The sequence below is a fragment of the Crinia signifera genome, chromosome 5 (genome assembly GCF_055691185.1).
Source record: "Crinia signifera chromosome 5, ASM5569118v1, whole genome shotgun sequence".
Classification (NCBI taxonomy): domain Eukaryota; kingdom Metazoa; phylum Chordata; class Amphibia; order Anura; family Myobatrachidae; genus Crinia; species Crinia signifera.
This window is the reverse complement of record NC_139221.1, coordinates 228,678,317-228,696,915: the sequence shown is the minus strand read 5'-3', so window position 1 is coordinate 228,696,915 and position 18,599 is coordinate 228,678,317. Positions and strand designations below refer to the sequence as shown.

Here is an 18,599-nt window from a genome sequence, read left to right as displayed (position 1 = left end):
GTGTGCACCTCTAAGCCGTTTTTGGGAAATTTCACTTAGAAATTTAAAAAACACCAAGTTGTAATTTTCCTTCATTCATGTTCTGGGGAAAAGATTGATGATCTGGGAAACCGTTTGCGAAGGAACAACTCCACACTGATTTCATTGCTGTCATTGAGTATGAATGACACATTCTAACATTATGGTGAAGGCTTTAAACAATTAGGAAAGAATTGAGGATATACATAGACCACACAACACACACACACACATACACATTGTACACACGCACACACACACACACACACAACACCACATACGCACACATAGCACACAACACACACATTTATACGTAGAGCACCTCACACACTTACACATTGGACAGATACACACACACAAAACACACCACATGCAGTACAATACAAATCCATACACACTACAACACACACCCAAAAACAGTACAACAAACACACAGAACACACACACTTAAACATTGCCAGGATACGCAAAGCACACTACACACACATATATACGTAGCACACATCACAAACTTACACATTCGGCAGATACACACAACACAACACTCACAGTACAACACACGCCCACATTCGCTACAACACACACCCAAAAACAGTACAATACACAAAACACACACTTAAACATTGCATAGATACACACAGCACACTACACACACACAGATTTATACATAGCACACCTTACGCACTTACACATAGGACAAATACACACAACACACACACATAACATACCTCTAACAGCACAACACAAACCCACATTCACCACACACACCCAAAAAACAGTACGACACACACAAAACACACACTTAAACATTGCACAGATACACAAAGACACAACACACACAGACTGTATATACGTAGCACACCTCACACACTTACGCATTGGACAGATACATACACTACAACACACACAACCACATACACTACAACACACACACAAAAACAGTACAACACACACAAACACACAGAACACAGAAAAAATAATTTGCCGTTTATTTAACCGTCTGTACCGGCAAATAAAAACTGTACCTAATGTACCGTTTCTACTTTGTTCCCCATATCCGTCTCTCCAGTCCTCGAGCCTGTCACTGCGCTCCCCGGCCAGTTGCACTGAGAAATCTTTGTCCTGGCCAATGCACCCATTGATCAATACAAAGTGGGTACACTGCACTCACCCTGTTAGTCAGTTGGATATCAGGCACTGCTCTGCCTTAAGGGTTTCCCAGACTCTTTTGGTTCATAGATAATGTTTGGTCGATGGGCATGAGCGCTGCATGCATTTGTTTAAATGTTATGAGTGTAAGAAGTTGAAGAATAAGACTGAGATGAAGATTTGTCACGTTATAGTGTACAATTTACTCAATAAATCGTGAAAAAAATATGCGTACATAGAAGTACAGTACAATCAAGAAATGAAAGTAGGATTAAAAAATAAATTCTGATTCAAACTGATAATTGTTTGAATGGCGGTGGGTTGCGAAACAAATCTATAGGTGGAGGGGGTATGGATATTGTGGGCATAATTGGTGTTTGGTACACCTACAGGGGGTCCCCAGTTGATGAGAAATTCTCACTACAGTGTCACCGTAGGGGGATTTCCAATTGGGGTTCAGGTGGTCTTTTAGGGACCCCTTTACAATCCTGTTGGTCTCTTCTCCTGGAGCCTACGGTCTCCCTCAGTGATTGAATATCATTAAGGGAGACTGTAAGCTCAAGGAGAAGAGACCTACAGGATTGTAAAGGGTCCCTAAAAGACCACCTGGACCCCAATTGGGAATCCCCCTATGGTGACACTGTGACCGTGACACTGTAGTGAAAATCCCATCAATTGAGGGCCCCCTGTAGGTGTAACAAACACCAATTATGCCCACAATATCCATACCCCCACCTATAGATTAAATTATTTTTTAATCCTACTTTTATTTCTTGATTGTACTTCTATTTTTTTCACGATTTATTGAGTAAATTGTACATTGCTAAATCTCAGGAGTGGATGTGGAATTCATCTACACATACAAGTTTTCAACTCAGGAGCGTTGTGTTTCAAACAACAACACCACACCTGATTTCATTGCCATCATTGAGTATCAATGCAAACACATTCTAACATTATGGTGGAATCTATAACAAATTACAATCTTAGGTCTTTGTCACAGCATACTGTAAAATGACATTTTTCAGCAATTTTGGAAATAAAGAAACCCCAAGGTTTTCCCGGGCAACGCCGGGCGGGTCAGCTAGTATAATATATATATATATATATATATATCTCTTATATATTTAGCCAGATCTGTCACTCAACCCCTGTGGAGAACGTTCCTGTGTAAAACAGTTTCACTTTCATGTGTCTGACGTTCCACCCCCTTGACATCACCTCCCCCCGCCCAGCCAGGGCTACAGTACACGCCCACCATCCACCATTACTCCACAGCCACCATCCACCATTACTCCTGCACATCCCTACCCTCTGCCAGGACCCCGGCGACCCCCCTCCCAGCGATTCGCGGGACCCCCCGCGACCCCCCCTCCCGCGATTCGCGGGACCCCCCGCGACTCCCGCGAATCGCGGGACCCCCGCGACTCCCGCGAATCGCGGGACCCCCGCGACCCCCCCTCCCGCGAATCGCGGGACCCCCGCCCCCCCTCCCGCGAATCGCGGGACCCCCGCGACCCCCCTCCCGCGATTCGCGGGACCCCCGCGACCCCCCCTCCCGCGATTTGCGGGACCCCCGTGACCCCCCCTCCCGCCATTTGCGGAACCCCCGTGACCCCCCCTCCCGCCATTCGCGCACCCCCCCTCCCGCGATTCGCGGGACCCCCGCTTTCCACCCTCCCGCGAGTCGCGGGAACCCCGCGACCCCCCCTCCCGTGATTCGTGGGACCCCCGCAAACCCCCCCTCCCGCGATTCGCGGGACCCCCGCGACCCCCCTCCCGCGATTCGCGGGACCCCCGCGACCACCTCGGTATCCGGACTATTGATAGACAGCACTTACATCGACAGCCATTACATCGACACCATTAGTTCAACAGCTCAATAGGTCGACATGGTTTTAGGTCGACATACCATTAGGTCGACAGCTCATTAGGTCGACAGCTCATTAGGTCGACAGCTCATTAGGTCGACATGTTTTTAGGTCGACACTGCCATTAGGTCGACAGTGTCTATGTCGACAGTCAAAAGGTCGACATGGGTTTTTTCACTGTTTATTGAGCCGACATGTGCCGACAGGTGGTATTTCCTTCCCTACTATCCACTAGGGCGTGGTGGGAGAATAAAATAGTGTGCCGAGCGCAGCAAGGCACCGTGCCCGAAGCATAGCGAGCGGCTGCGGTACACTTCAAACTGTGTTCATGTCGACTGTGTCGACATTTCGGCCAAAAAAAACAGTGAAAAAACCCATGTCGACCTTTTGACTGTCGACATAGACTCTGTCGACCTAATGGCAGTGTCGACCTAAAAACATGTCGACCTAATGAGCTGTCGACCTAATGAGCTGTCGACCTAATGAGCTGTCGACATAATGACATGTCGACCTAATGGTTTGTCGACCTAAAACCATGTCGACCTATTGAGCTGTCGAACTAATGGTGTCGATGTAATGGCTGTCTAATATCCGTCCCAGACCCGACCACCCCCTCCCGCGATTCGCTGGACCTCCGCGACCACCCCCTCCCGCGAAACGCGGGACCCCCGCGACCCTCCCGCAAATCGCGGGACCCCAGCGACCCCTCCCTCCCGCCAGACCCCTCCCGCGATTCGCAGGACCCCTGCATCCTCCCCTCCTGCGATTCGCAGGACCCCTGCGACCCCCCCTCCCGGCATTAAAAGGGCCCATGCCCCCCTCACGCAATTCACGGCACCCCCCATACCCCCCTTCCTGCGATTCGGAACCCCCCACGACCCCCCCTCCCGCGATTCATGCCCCCTCCCGTGATTCACGGACCCCCGCACCACCCCCTGCGCCCACCCTCCCTTGATTCACGCCCCCCTCATGCAATTCACGGCAACCCCCCACACCCCCCCTCCTGCGATTCGCAGCCCCCCCATGACCCCCCCCTCCTGCGATTCATGACCCCTCCCGTGATTCACGGACCCCCGCACCACCCCCCCTTGACTCACGGCACCCCACGCGCCCCTCCCGTAATTCACGGACCTCCGCAACCCCCCCTCCCGCAATTCACTAACCCCGACAACCCCCCTCCCGCAATTTGCGGACCCCCCTTCAAGCCCCCCCGCGCCCCCGCCCATGATTTGCGGACCCCCGCCCCCTCCCGCTAACCGCGGATCCCCACACACCACCCCCCCTCCCGCAATTTGCAGACCCCCTTCCGGCAATTCCACCCCCCAGCGGACCACCGCGGCCCCCGCTCCCGCATTTCACGTAACCCCGTGACAATGGGGGATCCTGTACCACCACAAGCAGGTACCGCCCCTAGGTGGGAAATCCGGCCCTGTCTGCCGCACTGCAGGTTTCCCCACTGCCCTCTGCACCAGCGCCCCAACTTTTATCAATGTCTTGCCCATATACCACTATTATACAGCCTCCTGCTCTCATGCACGCTCACTCCCTCCCAGTGGGAGGAGACGCTCACCCACTGCCGGGAGCTGCATACTGTCCCCCACCCTCCTCCAGTTCTAGGGATGCCCATCGACCATCAATGATTTTCAAATAATCGATGGTTTATGGCCGATGTTAAATACTTTTGCCATCAATGTGGGAGGACACTGCCCTGCCTCCTGTTCTCCTGCCCCGTAACTTCCGCCAGTGGAGACCCGCTCACCCTGTGTTGCCCACATTCCCCTATCATGCTTTACCGCCCAGCCTCCTGCTCTCATGCACCCTAACTCCCACCCAGTCGGAGGAGACACTGACTCCTGTATTTCTGTGCTGCCACGCTGGACCCTCACCCACTGGCAGAAGCTGCACAGTGTCCACCACCCTCTTTAGTCCCCCGTATGCCCACACACCCCTATCACTACCCAGCTTCCTGCTCTCCTGAACCGTAACTTCCACCACTGGGTAATCGCTGACGCTGTGTTGCCCACATACCCCTATCATGCCTCATATCCCAGCCTCCTGCTCTCATGCACCCTAACTCCCTCCCAGTAGGAGGAGACACTGACTCAGGGCCACCGTCCGGTACTCCTGTGCTGCCACGCTGGACCCTCACCCACTGCCAGAAGCTGCAATACAGGGCATCTTTCATACAATTCTAACCATATTTCTCACAATACAAATGTTCACAAATTAAGGGGCGTAGCCCCTTACGCCGGTGTGAAGAGCGCCCGTAGGGCGCGATGAATCACCTAGTATATATATATACAGCGAAATAAATGAGGTCACTCACTGGACTTGTTTGCAAAAAGAAGTATTTAAGGATTCAATCCTCCATACCAACCAATATTAAAGTGCTCTTGTGCATGACAGTGGGCCATTGGCCATATATATATAATTTTATTTATTTTTTATAATTTTTTATTCGTTTACATTTCTGCGCAGTTTTTAAGAATTCCCCCCCTCCCCCAGTTTAGTGGTTAAAGGACACGTAATATCACCAATGAGGCATATTAGCAGACAAGTGTATGCTTTGCTCTGTTGGACACAGGTGCTACATTTCAGTGTAATATTTTTTACTATAGGATACTTTGATTTCTTCTCAACTTTTTTTTTAAAGTTTACTTTGTTTTTGTATTTTTTTCTTACTGATGTTCTGCTGACGGTTTATGCCTTTTGAATGTAGGGAGAACCAGGAGACTCTGGAGAGAAAGGTGAGGCAGGAATTCCAGGACGTAGAGGTTTGCCAGTACGTATTAATATTCCCATTCCCTTTACTTTTTATATTGCAGTTTCTGAATTGTTTGTCTAATGTATTTTAGGGGTCTTTTTTGATTGTAAATGTTTGTTTGCATATTGTGTAAAGGTGCCCATACATGGTACAATTATTGTATGCAATTTGGACTAGATCGCATTGCATACGTTTTGCAATGCAATGAGATCTAGTACAAAAAGTTTGTGCAGTTACTGTGCGATGTGATGTGCCTGGGAACGTACATCGCACACATTAAATTGTACCTTGTATGGGCACCTTATCACTTTTTTAAGAGAAATAAATTGAAGTATGCATATTATTGCCATCATTTTTGGGATTTCATAAATATATAAGACAATGATAAACTTTGCTAACCCCTATGATATGATTGAGGCAGATTCTGTGGCAATTGTCTGTAATTTCTATAGCTTTTATAGTATTACAATCTTACTCAGATCATGTGTGGAATCATCCCATCTTATATGCTCCTAATAAAGTAGCATTTTCAAGTATATTGGCTGACAAAAATTTGACTAATTCCTTCAGAAATTTATGACAATAATACCCCTTTTACACCCACACGAAAACCCGTGTTTTTCCCTCTTGGACCCGGGTTAGTGGCAGTGTAAAAGGTGTTAACCCGTGTCCCATTACACAGGACTTCTACCCAGGTCTTGAACACAGGTAGTGTGGTCAGTGTAAACAGATATGCCCGGTTATCCGACTCAGCTCCCATTTATTGCAATGGGGGAATCCCAACCACTAGACCACAGCATTCTGCAGTCAACATGGAGGTTGGGTGGGGGGGCACACAGCCTCCACTGCTGCCTGCTGTGCTGTGCAGACAGCAGCGGAGGCAGGGAGGAGGTGAACGGATACCTGTGTGCGACACATACCTTCACCTCGCGGACAGGGGCTGGGGGGGTGCACGGGGGCTGGGGCAGCTTACCTTGGTGCTGGGCTTGCCCCCAGCCAGCCAGCGATCAGCGGTTCAGGCTCTTGGAGATGATGTCATATCCATGTGCCACCCCTGTTTACACTGCGGGTCAGCACCGCATTGTAAACGGACCAAAATTCCAGATTTGACCTGCCTTGGAACCGTGTTCCAAATACCTGGTCGGATCTGGGATTTTGATGCAAAAGGGGTATTCGTAAAGTGCAATTAGGATCAAGTAATCAGTAATATGTGCTTTGTCGTTGTCAGGGTATAAATGGTGCTGATGGTTATGGCTCTACAGGTATAAAGGGACAGAAGGTAAACATGTGTTATATAATATCAAAATGTCATAAATAATTATTGTATCATATTTATATAATAATTTTAACACGTGTTTCTGCTGACCAGTACAATATTAAGTATTTTTATATATCAGTGTTGCAATTATTTGTCTTTAATTATTACGGCAACAGAGAGCAATTCATTTAAGATATTCACACCAATTTAGAGTTTGATAATGGACTATTATCTCAGCACCAACACCTCTACACATTATTACATTGTTATATAATATAAAATGTTATGAATTATATTTAGATGATATTTTTACATTTGCTTCTGCTTAGCTCTCTGTTATTTTATTACTTGAGTCAACAAATCGATAGCTTTAAACATTAAAGTTTCATCTCTGTTGAATCTCATCCTTTTGCGTCCCATAAAGAGCTGGGTGTCTTTTCTATAAACTTCCCTATGGCCTGTGTGTAAGTTGACAGACAGCATAGCCACTCCTGCTTTTGAATAAATCCAAATAATAGATGTGTCCACATACATCTAGTCTTCTTTTGCATTAAAAAGCCTTTCTAGTCGCACCTTGAAATGCGTCCTTTTTCCATTAAATAGCAAAACAGAGTGAATAAGATGCACAAACAGCTTTTGCTGATTAAAAATATTTGCGACATGTCTATATTCTGTGTGACTGCCCCTTATCGGCATACAAAATGCTAAGTTACACTGTGAGCTACCGTTATGTATAGCGAGAATTATATTTCATAGATGTATGTTGGCACATTTATTGATGGGAAAGTCTGAAGAATGGGGTTTAATTGTAGTAATGATATTTGTACTGACTTATCACACAGACAAAACTAAGGGCCTTATTCTAGTTCACTCTTTCTGACAAAATCCTTCTTAGATGGACAAAACCATGTGCACTGCAGGGGGCAGATGTAAAATGTGCAGAGAGAATTAGATTTGGGTGAGTTATTTTGTTTCTGCGCAGGGTTAATACTGGCCGCTTTATATTTACACTGCAATATAGATCTCGCTTTGAAGTAAAACCCCAACTAAATCTAATTCCCTCTGCACAAGTTACATCTTCCCCCCTGCAGTGCACATGGTTTTGTCCATCTAAGAAGGATTTTTTCAAAAAGAGTGAACTAGAATAAGGCCCATAGTTCTGCTGTCAGCAGATCTACTGCTAGAACATGTAACTGAAATGTCCTACCATCATTGCTGTTACAAAGGGGAGAATACAGTTGCACCTGTTTTATTAAGTATATAAAGTAAAATGTTATGTCTGTGCTATCATATACTGTACCTAGGGTGCATTGGTGAGCTTTGATGGAAGCCTATGAGGTTCAAACTAAGTTTATATCAGTCTCACCACTAGGTGGAGCGTACTTAAGTGTACAATATGTATAAATGATGCTGAAGGCATGACAGAGCTCAAGGAAATACATAGTCACACAGAACAAAGATTACAATATACCTAAAGCTTCCATTGCACAATTAAGTCACATAATATTCTTTCTAAATCACTCTTTGTAAAGTGCACAGGAAAATTATTTTGATTGGTGTCAAAATATACAAGATATTTTTTTTCCGTTCAAGACAAAAGTTGGGGAGTCAGGACATTATGTGAGGAGGTATAGCCAATTATCCCACCAAAAATGTAATAGGTGGGAGGTATGTTACTACACTACACACCAAGTACACACACACACACACACAACACACAACACAATCCTTTAATTTTGTTGATGTGTTTGTTTTTTGCTTATTTTTAATTGTAGTTGACGCAATTTTTTTCTGTTTTGATAGAAAGGAAAGAACAGTACAACAGTAGGCAGTAGTATATTTTAATATTTTATTGCTAATCCAACCCTTTCTGCTGCAGGGTCATACAGGGTTCCCTGGCTATCCTGGTCCTCAGGTATGAAATACATTCTGTTTCACAACTTCTTTGTTTCAACAATGATTAGCAGGTATGTGAAAGTAGAGAAAGAAAAATACAATGCTATTTCCAAAATATATTCCAATGTTTAGAAATTTCAGTTTACTGTTCTGGCCCAAAAAAATAAACAGTGAATAAATGTGGAAAAGGAACATATTTAAATATAACTTAATGTAAAATTATTACATTTTCCATTTACTGAGCTTTCAGGCTGGATAACAGTAAAGTTCTTTCTTTTTACTCTTTTCTTGTGTGCTTTGAATTCACTGTTTACAAATGTAGCAGTCTTTTTATTTTAAAAAAAGTGTTTTTATATAAAATTTACAAAAAAACAAGAGAAATATAGAAAAAAAAAAATAATAATAATACACCCTCACGCATCCAATTCAAGTCCATTTCAGAACTCTAAAAAATATAATATAAGGAGAACAGGACCTTTAAAAAATCAATGGAGGTATAGGAAAGCTACTGTAGGTACAGTATGAATACAAGTACAGTATTATGATCACATATAAAGAAACAGCAGTGATATGATACCAAGAGAAATAGAAACACAATACTCAAGTACAGTACAACAGAGCCCACTAGGGTGGAGCAGTGTGATTCAGTGTCTGCAAGTCAATCCACACTGCAGCCTCCTAAGATGAGTCAAAATAAGTGGCCACCACCAGTAGACGTAAAGGAAATAACACAGAAACTGGTAGTTGAGGTCCACATACATCTTTTCACTTGTGGAAAGTGGAAGAGTGATTTCTTAATGTCAGTGGAAAAGTTATGGAGAACTGAAACCATCTGACCATTATTTTCCACTTATGGAAAACTAAAACCATCTGACCATTATTTTCCAGTGGTTCTGACTAGCCGAAGAATAGCTTCATGATGCTTATAATGGCGAACCTTGGCAATGAAAGTCCATGGAGGTGCCCTAGGTTGGAGGGCAAACTGTGAAGTGAACTTGTTTTTGCTACACATAGACAACACCCAAGATCCAGAAACCATTTAGGATTCACATCCTCCTTCTTAGGCAACCCCATAAAGTGGACACTGTTGCATCACCATTCAATGGGGCAGATGTTTTAAGCCTTAACAAGAGATAAATGCAAGGGTGATAAGGAGAGATAAACGTCCAGCCAATCAGCTCCTTACTGACTTTTTTCAAACACAGCCTGTAACATGGCAGTTAAGATGTGATTGGCTGGATGTTTATCTCTCTTTAGCACCCTTGCATTTATCTCTTGTTAAGGCTTAATACATCTGCCCCCTTATCTGTTAACTTTTGCTGGCATGTAGGCATGGGAAATGTAGATATAGACATGATGCTGATATATCACGTGTCAGCATAGTGAAAATGTCTACATTAGTACAAGGATTACGATTAAGGATGTTAATCATCAAGTCAATGCTTGTATACTGTACAGTATATCATAATTTAAAAAAAGTAAAACAGTTATTTTTAAAACAATTTCAATAATGTCCCTAAATTCCAAAGATTTCAAATACAGCAATATGCCCAAGATTCAATTTTGATCATGTAAGACCTGTGGTTGTTGAGCTATCTAAACTATGCATTCATATCTATCTGAAAATACAGGGAGAAGATGGAGAGCCTGGCGGGTCTGGAGATGTTGGTCCTAAAGGTGTAAAAGGCAGACAGGTGAGAATATATTAGTTACTGACTATGGGGTAAATGTAATAAGGTGCGTTTTTTTAGTCATGTTAGGTGTGCGATTTAAAAAAATTGCACACTACTACATTTGTATGTGAAAACGTCTGGATGCAATTTTTGAAGTGCAATGTTGGTTACGGCATAACGAACGATATTTACAGCAAATTGCGTGATTTGTGAAAAAAACATACGATTGGCTGATAATTTAACCCAAAAATTCACACTATTTTCAAAATCACTTCCTGTTACATTTAACCATATAGAGGTATTCAATGTTTCCGATTATTTCCAATATTCAGAAATAATAGGATTTGACTATGCAGATTTGCATCTGTAGTCCCGGCTAATTGAAAAGCCTAATCTGCTTTTGCAGAAATGAATGCTACAATTTTGAATATACTATTTTATTCATCCATAGTGCTTTAAATACAATTAATTAGCGCAGTGTCTCCACCCTTGGTCAATTTCAGTCTGTGTTTGTTCCCACCCTGAATCTGCTCATTGCGATTCAGGTAAAGGACAGCTTGTTGTGCATACACTTGCACATCTAGAGGTTTGCTGTTCATTTTTGATTTAAAAAAAAAAACATACACTGTTTAAGTATTATTTTTAATAATATAAAAATAATATAACGCCTAATATAACACTAGTTCCTAGTGGTCCCCCTGTTTTTGTCTAGAAACATATATAGCCAAAAGACACTGCGTTTAAATAGAAAAAAACTTTACTAAATTATCAATCAAAATGAAAATGAATAATAATGAAACAAACGTAATATTAAAAAACATAAACACAGCTTAATGGACAACACACTTTATGAACATTTCAGCCTGATTAGTTGAGGAATCTAGAGTTAGTTCCCAGCATATAGGATAACAAGTCTCAATTATATAAGTTTGGTTAGTGTATTTGATTAGTCCCATTAAGAAGCAGAGGTTAGTGATGCATTTGTTAGTAAAGAGGTTACAGCAATATTGCAGCAATGGATTGACAAGGATGATATGATATAGTTACCAATTCTCAGTGACAGTTCTGAATATTGGCCTCAGCTAGATGTGAACAAAAGATGTTCAGGTGGCCACCTGATGTTAATGGCTTTAATGGGTTCCTGGCTTGGTCTGGTCAGCACTCCAGTGTTTTGCCTTATCTGGATCCGCCCACAGGATGATCACAAATTAGTTAAGCAGGGAACCAGACCCACGTCCACAAGACATCTCTGTCAACGCGTTTCTCCAACTCCAAATGTTCAGCTGTTTCCTCAGGATAATTGTAAAGACATACAATTTGATAAAGAATATTAATATTGTGCACAAGCACAACTGTAGCTTATCATAATGTGGCATGCTGCAGCTGATGTCATTTAGAAAATAGGGTATATGAAAATGTTGACCAGTTATATAAACTAAATGCTGTCCTTATTGTGTAACAGTGATGGAAATATAGACCTAAAGTTAGAATTTTAGGCTGCCTGAAAGTGGTAAAATAAACAATTCTTGAATTCCACATAGTTAACATGGAGGGGTTTACGCCCTATTGCAAAGGATCCCAGAATCAACAGGTCATTTTTTTCCCTTTGACTTGGAGTCTTCGTTGGAAAACTTCAATCATCTTCATTCCAGTAGTTTTGAAAGTTGTGTATTCTGGTTCAGAGTCAAATGAACAGTGTAATCTGCAATTAATTAATTTAATGTGATAAGTAGACAACATGTAAGTATACATAAATCATCTCAGACAGAGAGTAGCTAAATATTTTTACATTATCCTACTGTATATTGTACTTGCCTACTTTTTAAGTCTCCTCTCCGGCAGAAGCAATTCACACATTGAGACTGCATTCACAAACGCATCCTCCATGTGGATGCCTTGAGTGCCACCTCTCATCAGGCAATGTGACCTCATGGTATCACCTTGCACATGGAGCAGATAGTGAAGCCTTCTCTGAACCGCTGCGCACCTGTCAGAGCCGCATTATAACAAAGAAAGAGCCACATGCGGCTCAAGAGCCAGAGCCATGACTTGGCCACCACTGCTCTACAGCATTTCCAGTGGTGGGGACGGAGCTTGACATCATTAAGCCCCACCCCATTACAGAAAATGTTGTGATTCACAGATCTTCCGGGAAGGGGGTAGGACCAAAATGATATGATTTGCATCATTTAAGCCTCGCTCCCTCCCCAAATAGCCACGCATGCTGGTATTTGACCTGCAGAGGAGGGGGCTACAAGGGGATGATGCGTTGATCCAGGAGAATGCAGGAGGCTTGCCCACCTTTCCGGCCATTCCAGGAGGGTAGGAAAGTATGTTCTATGTAACAAACATACACACAAACCTACGCTTACACACCTCAGCATGATAGAGCCAGCAGCTCTAGCATTTTGATGGTCTGGCGATAAGTAGTATAAAATTGTACCAGTAGTTTAGCATGATCTAAAGAACTTGAATGAAGGAACTATTAGACTGTATACAGACAATGGTAATGCACCTTTCTAGTTATAATTATTGTTACAGGCTAAATACAGCATTTTACTTGCTACTGTAAAATTGAACACTAAAGACATACAAGCAGTGTCGGTTTTTACCTATGGGAAGCAGGGCTGCAGCCCCCCCAGGCAAAATCTGCCACTGTCTCTGCCCGTGAAGCCAGATGCAGTCTGTGAGAATGCTCTGGCTTCAATGTGACCGGCAGTGACTTCCTATTGGAATTTGACCTGCCAGTCACTTTAGGCAGTCCCATTGGGAGATGTTCCCTCCCTCCAGTATGCCTCTCTGTGCGCAAATGCGGGGCAGTCCCCAAAACTGGTTTTGCGCATGCACAGCACCGCGGACGATACTGTGCATGCGCTGGCCCTGGGAAACTGATTAAGCCACAGGGGGCTGCTGCAAAAGCAGCCCATGGAGACTTGGGCCAGTGCATGCACAGTATGTATGAAGTTACTGCACATGCACTGGCCCCGTGTAGGGGTCCGGTGGTAGCGCGGGGGGGGGGGGGGGGGGCGCACTGCATACAAGATATTGAAAAAGCTTTATGAATATGCTAGCACATGCAATACATGTTACCTTTCTGTTTTTACATCAGGAACCCTTTCTTTCAATGTGATGTAATGTTACTGTCAGTGTCTAATAACAGTGTTCCTAATTACATGACAGCTAGACAAAATGACAGCAGCCACACCTTACACACGTAGACAGTGAAATAATCATTTGGAATTTTCATTAAATACTGAGTAAACTTGGATTTCTGGGGAATTAGGAAATGACTGAGGTGGCTGGATGCTAAGTTTAAGTTTAAGGATATAAAGATAGATGTTTTGCAACTTTGTTCTCTTTCGCTTGGTTGAATAAATCTTAAGGTGCACACACTCGGGACATGTTTGTCCAGCGTGTATAATCGCTGAAATCACTGGGCTGTAAATCGCTCAGTACGCGATTTTTCAACAGCCCAGCGATTTCCGCCACTGTGAAGGCTTTCCATGGCAGAACGCTATGGTAAACCCACAGACGAATGGTGGCCACCGGCGACGATGAGGAAGCGCACATCATTGCTCATCGCCTGTCCATACACACTGGGCAGCTTTTGAGCTGACAGCAGTTCAAACAACAAAATTGAGCTGCTTTTCAAATTCACCCAGTGTGTATGGGCCTTTTCTTTCTTTATGAAGATGCATCAGTGACAAGACACCCTTGTCTACTGGTTATTTTCCCTACTGTGGAGAAATTGCCCTTCAATAAGAGTGCACACAAGTGACTGCAATTATATTTATAAATACAATATATGCATTTGATCACATTTAAATTAGATTCAAAATAGACTATGTTTACTGATTAATGAAGATTAGAATTTAGGTCAGTTCTAAAATGAAGTTGTTTGCGGAACCTGTGTTGCTATTATAGAATAGGTTTTTTTTGGGTCTCCAACTGCCCATTGTAAGTAAAGGAATGGGGGCGTATCTACAACCCCCTTTACTCATGGCAACGCCCCTTTACGAATTTGTACTGGTTTTTGCTCTTCAGATGTTGGTGGGTAGGATAAAGGTCTCACTGGGGGAATGCAGTGATAGGAGCCCATATTTATGGGTGTGGCCAGCTTCTACAGAGATTTGGCTAACCATTACAGAGTGCATGGTCTGGGCAACTTGATCAATATATATTGTATCTACTGCTAGTTTCATTTCTAGCTGCAGTATGTATAATGTATAATTCAAGTGCATAGTCTGGAATCCGATCTGTAGAGGAGATGGGCACCCAAGCAGTGGACCCAGTGGGCACCCAACCCTGGATCCACTGGACTTTAGATTCTCAGAATTATAGCTCCAAGCTTCATTCATCTTGAGCCATTTTAATGAACAGGTGTGAGCTCTTTGGTTACATGATCACAATTTATATGTAAGAAAAAACATCTTTTTCCATAGACTGGTAGTTTCATATAAATATGGTACAAAACTAATGTTTCAAATTGCCTAAAATGTTCACTGTAAATAGTTGATTTTACTAAATGGACTCCTTTCTATGTAATCCGATCTTTCTATAGTATATACTGAGCTCATAAAGGCAATAATTACTTCAGAATAGAAGGATCACCAATGTAAGGCACATATTGGGACAAATGTAATATGGTGTGAGAATCAAAAAGAAAGGAATTTTGGGAGAGTTTGGCCGTTTTTTTTTTAAAACGGCAATCATTTATATGGCAAAATCTACCTGTTTATTCAGTGTAAAGGATTGCTGCTTTAAAAAAAGGGGGGAAAACTCACTTTCTGATTCTCACACCTTATTACATTTGGCCCATAACATCCAGATTATATATGTGGGCCATCACTTCATCAGGTAACAATAAAGTCTGAGGCATTGCTGCACTTTCACTTAATGCAGTTTCTTCAGAGGAAAATAATGTCCAAGGAAATAATTAGCATGACAAGCAAAGAAATATACAGTTATAAACAAGTAGGCATGTACACAGTAATTTAGCTAGTACATTTTTGAGAGAAAAAAACAAGGTTAATAAATAAGGCACATAAGCAGTTCCTTACTCACTGGTCAGGTGGAAGAATTATTTAACTAGTGGCCTGTTTGCTCTGCTTCGAATTCATATGCTGTACGCAGCTTTTGCAACTTTTAAAGTAATTTTGGCTGCATTGCTCACTGATGCATTGATTGTTTTATGGAATACTATATTTTTACATATTTATATTTACATTTTTATTTCAGGCCAGTCCTGGCCTTTCAGGAGTACAAGGTGGCCCAGGAGACATTGGACCACCTGGTCCTAGGGTAAGAAGCATGTTAATTAGGTCAACAATAAAAAATACGTTTTTTTTTTACATATTCTATCCTTCAAATATTTCAACTCTATTTTTCTCTATTTCTTTAGGGTAAAAAAGGGCCACAGGGAGCAGCATCTTTCACGGTAGGAAACCTACTTTCATTTATCATTATTTCATACAACTTTAATTCAAATGTTATTTCTGATATTCAGCATATTTTTGTAAGCACTTTAATCTTCACAGACAACAGATATTTTATTCATCACAGACAACCTACCCCAAGCCGCATGCTGTCAATTTAAAGCAGAGTAGCACTGGGCTCTTCCTGATAACTAGCCTAATTGGTATTAAGGTTATAAAGAAGTAAAGGTACTTATGTAGTATCTGGGCTGCCGATTTTTTGATTGTATGCCTTAAGTTAAGGCATACAATCAGATGCGATGCGATGCGATATCGCATCGCATCGCATGCGACCATCGGATGCGATGACCCGATTTTTCCATAGGAATCAATGTTAAAATGGACTGAGTCCATTTTAACATGGAATTCAATGGGAAAAAGGGGTCCTTTTCATACCCCTACTATCCAAGTGGGCATGGAGTTGGATATAAACCTGTGGCGAGCGCAGCGAGCCACCGAGCCCGAAGCGTGGCGAGCGAAGCGAGCCCCGCGAGGGGACGGTATTCTGTGTCCCCTCGCGGGGCTCGCTACGCTCGCCACGCTTCGGGCTCGGTGGCTCGCTACGCTCGCCACAGGTTTATATCCATCTCCATGCCCACTTGGATAGTAGGGGTATGAAAAGGACCCCTTTTTCCCATTGAATTCCATGTTAAAATGGACTCAGTCCATTTTAACATTGATTCCTATGGAAAAATCGGGTCATCGCATCGCATCGCATCGCATCCGATGGTCGCATGCGATGCGATGCGATGTACCCGATTTAGAAATCGGCAGCCCAGATACTACATAAGTACCGAAGTAAAGTGCAAAAACGGAGAGCCCCTGACCGTCATAGGTAGTCCATGAATACTGAATATTGTAATGTAGAAAAAATGACACCAGCATCTCAGATTCCACTGCCGTTCTATGCGACCGTAGTGTTTTTCCTATAGAACTTGTGTTAGTCTCAGAGTACAGTATTTCCAGAAGGCCTGAGGTACGCAAAGCATAATCACCAAAACTACCAGGGACCTGCGATAACACATGGGACTGGGGACACATTCATGATCTTATGTATTTTTTGCCCGATAAGGGCCATTGGGGATCATAGGATATCCCCGTAACAGCATAGACAGAAACAAATCATATATATATATATATATATATATACACATACAGAGTACCACAACACTCGCCATCCCTGCGAATGGGGTGCCAGCAGCACTTGCCATTCCCAGGTTGGGGTGAAGTGGCCTGTGACCACATGCTCTAATAAATACAAATACAGGGACTCAACACTCTCCATAATGAACTAACTCACCTTAGTATATAATTAATCAAATAAATAATGGGGTTTTTGTTCATGAATTGATCAATGCATTTAAGCTTGCAGCCCATCGCCAAGGGACCCCATTTCACTGCAAGTCCTACACTAACAATTGTCTCTCAAGAGCCTGCCAACTGCTGACACATCATAGCTAAAGTGGACATGTGTTTTTTCTTGGTTTAAAGCTCACCTGCCAAGTGCCTTATGGCTTTTAAAGATGAGGCAGTCACCTAACACAACACCTGACTTAGAATTAAAGGGGCAGCTGTCACAGGTTACAGATAAATTAGCTCATCTGGGGTGAAAGAGAAAGCTATGATCACAGTAACAAGGGTTAATTAAAAATTAACCCACATATATACACATACAGAGTACCACAACACTCGCCATCCCTGCGAATGGGGTGCCAGCAGCACTCGCCATTCCCAGGTTGGGGTGAAGTGGCCTGTGACCACATGCTCTAATAAATACAAATACAGGGACTCAACACTCTCCATAATGAACTAACTCACCTTAGTATATAATTAATCAAATAAATAATGGGCTTTTAGTTCATGAATTGATCAATGCATTTAAGCTTGCAGCCCATCGCCAAGGGACCCCATTTCACTGCATATATATATATATATATATATATATATATATACACACACACCCTGAATTCCCCAAATAACCATTGTATCTTTACGGGATGAGTGATCTGCTTGGAAATATGGCTTGGCCTACATCTATTCCATGCATGTGCCAATGTGCACATAGGCAAAATAATTAATTAAACTCTGTTAGAATATTTACAAGACATTGTATTATACTGTATGTAAATGAATTAGACAATACTACTTACCGTATATACTCGAGTATAAGTCGACCCGAATATAAGCCGAGGCACCTAATTTTACAAAAAAAACTGGGAGAACTTATTGACTCAAGTGGGACCCTCACTCGAGTATAAGCCGAGGGGGGCTTTTTAGCATAAAAAATGTTCTGAAAAAGTAGGCTTATACTCGAGTATATATGGTACATACTTGGACTACAGCTTTTTTATATAATTATATGTTTATTGCAATGTTTTTACAGACTTGTGACCTTGTAAATTTTACTCGAGATAATTGCCGTAAGTAAATTCATTTTCCATCTAGAATATCTGTCTTTCCAAAACAAATACATAATTTTAACATACTGATATTTCT

The 18,599-nt window shown here is 42.7% G+C and overlaps 1 protein-coding gene across 1 annotated transcript in view; it reads left to right on the top strand.

Moving 5' to 3' along the window:
• The window catches only part of LOC146080913 (collagen alpha-4(VI) chain-like), a 212,229-nt gene that overhangs the window by 150,961 nt on the left and 42,669 nt on the right, over positions 1-18,599 (top strand). Inside the window, exons 27-33 of the mRNA XM_083188615.1 lie at positions 5,758-5,820; positions 7,031-7,081; positions 8,940-8,975; positions 10,588-10,650; positions 15,868-15,930; positions 16,031-16,066; positions 18,487-18,523. Of these exons, the coding sequence (XP_083044741.1) occupies positions 5,758-5,820; positions 7,031-7,081; positions 8,940-8,975; positions 10,588-10,650; positions 15,868-15,930; positions 16,031-16,066; positions 18,487-18,523 (349 nt within the window). The remainder of the gene's footprint in view (positions 1-5,757; positions 5,821-7,030; positions 7,082-8,939; positions 8,976-10,587; positions 10,651-15,867; positions 15,931-16,030; positions 16,067-18,486; positions 18,524-18,599) is intronic.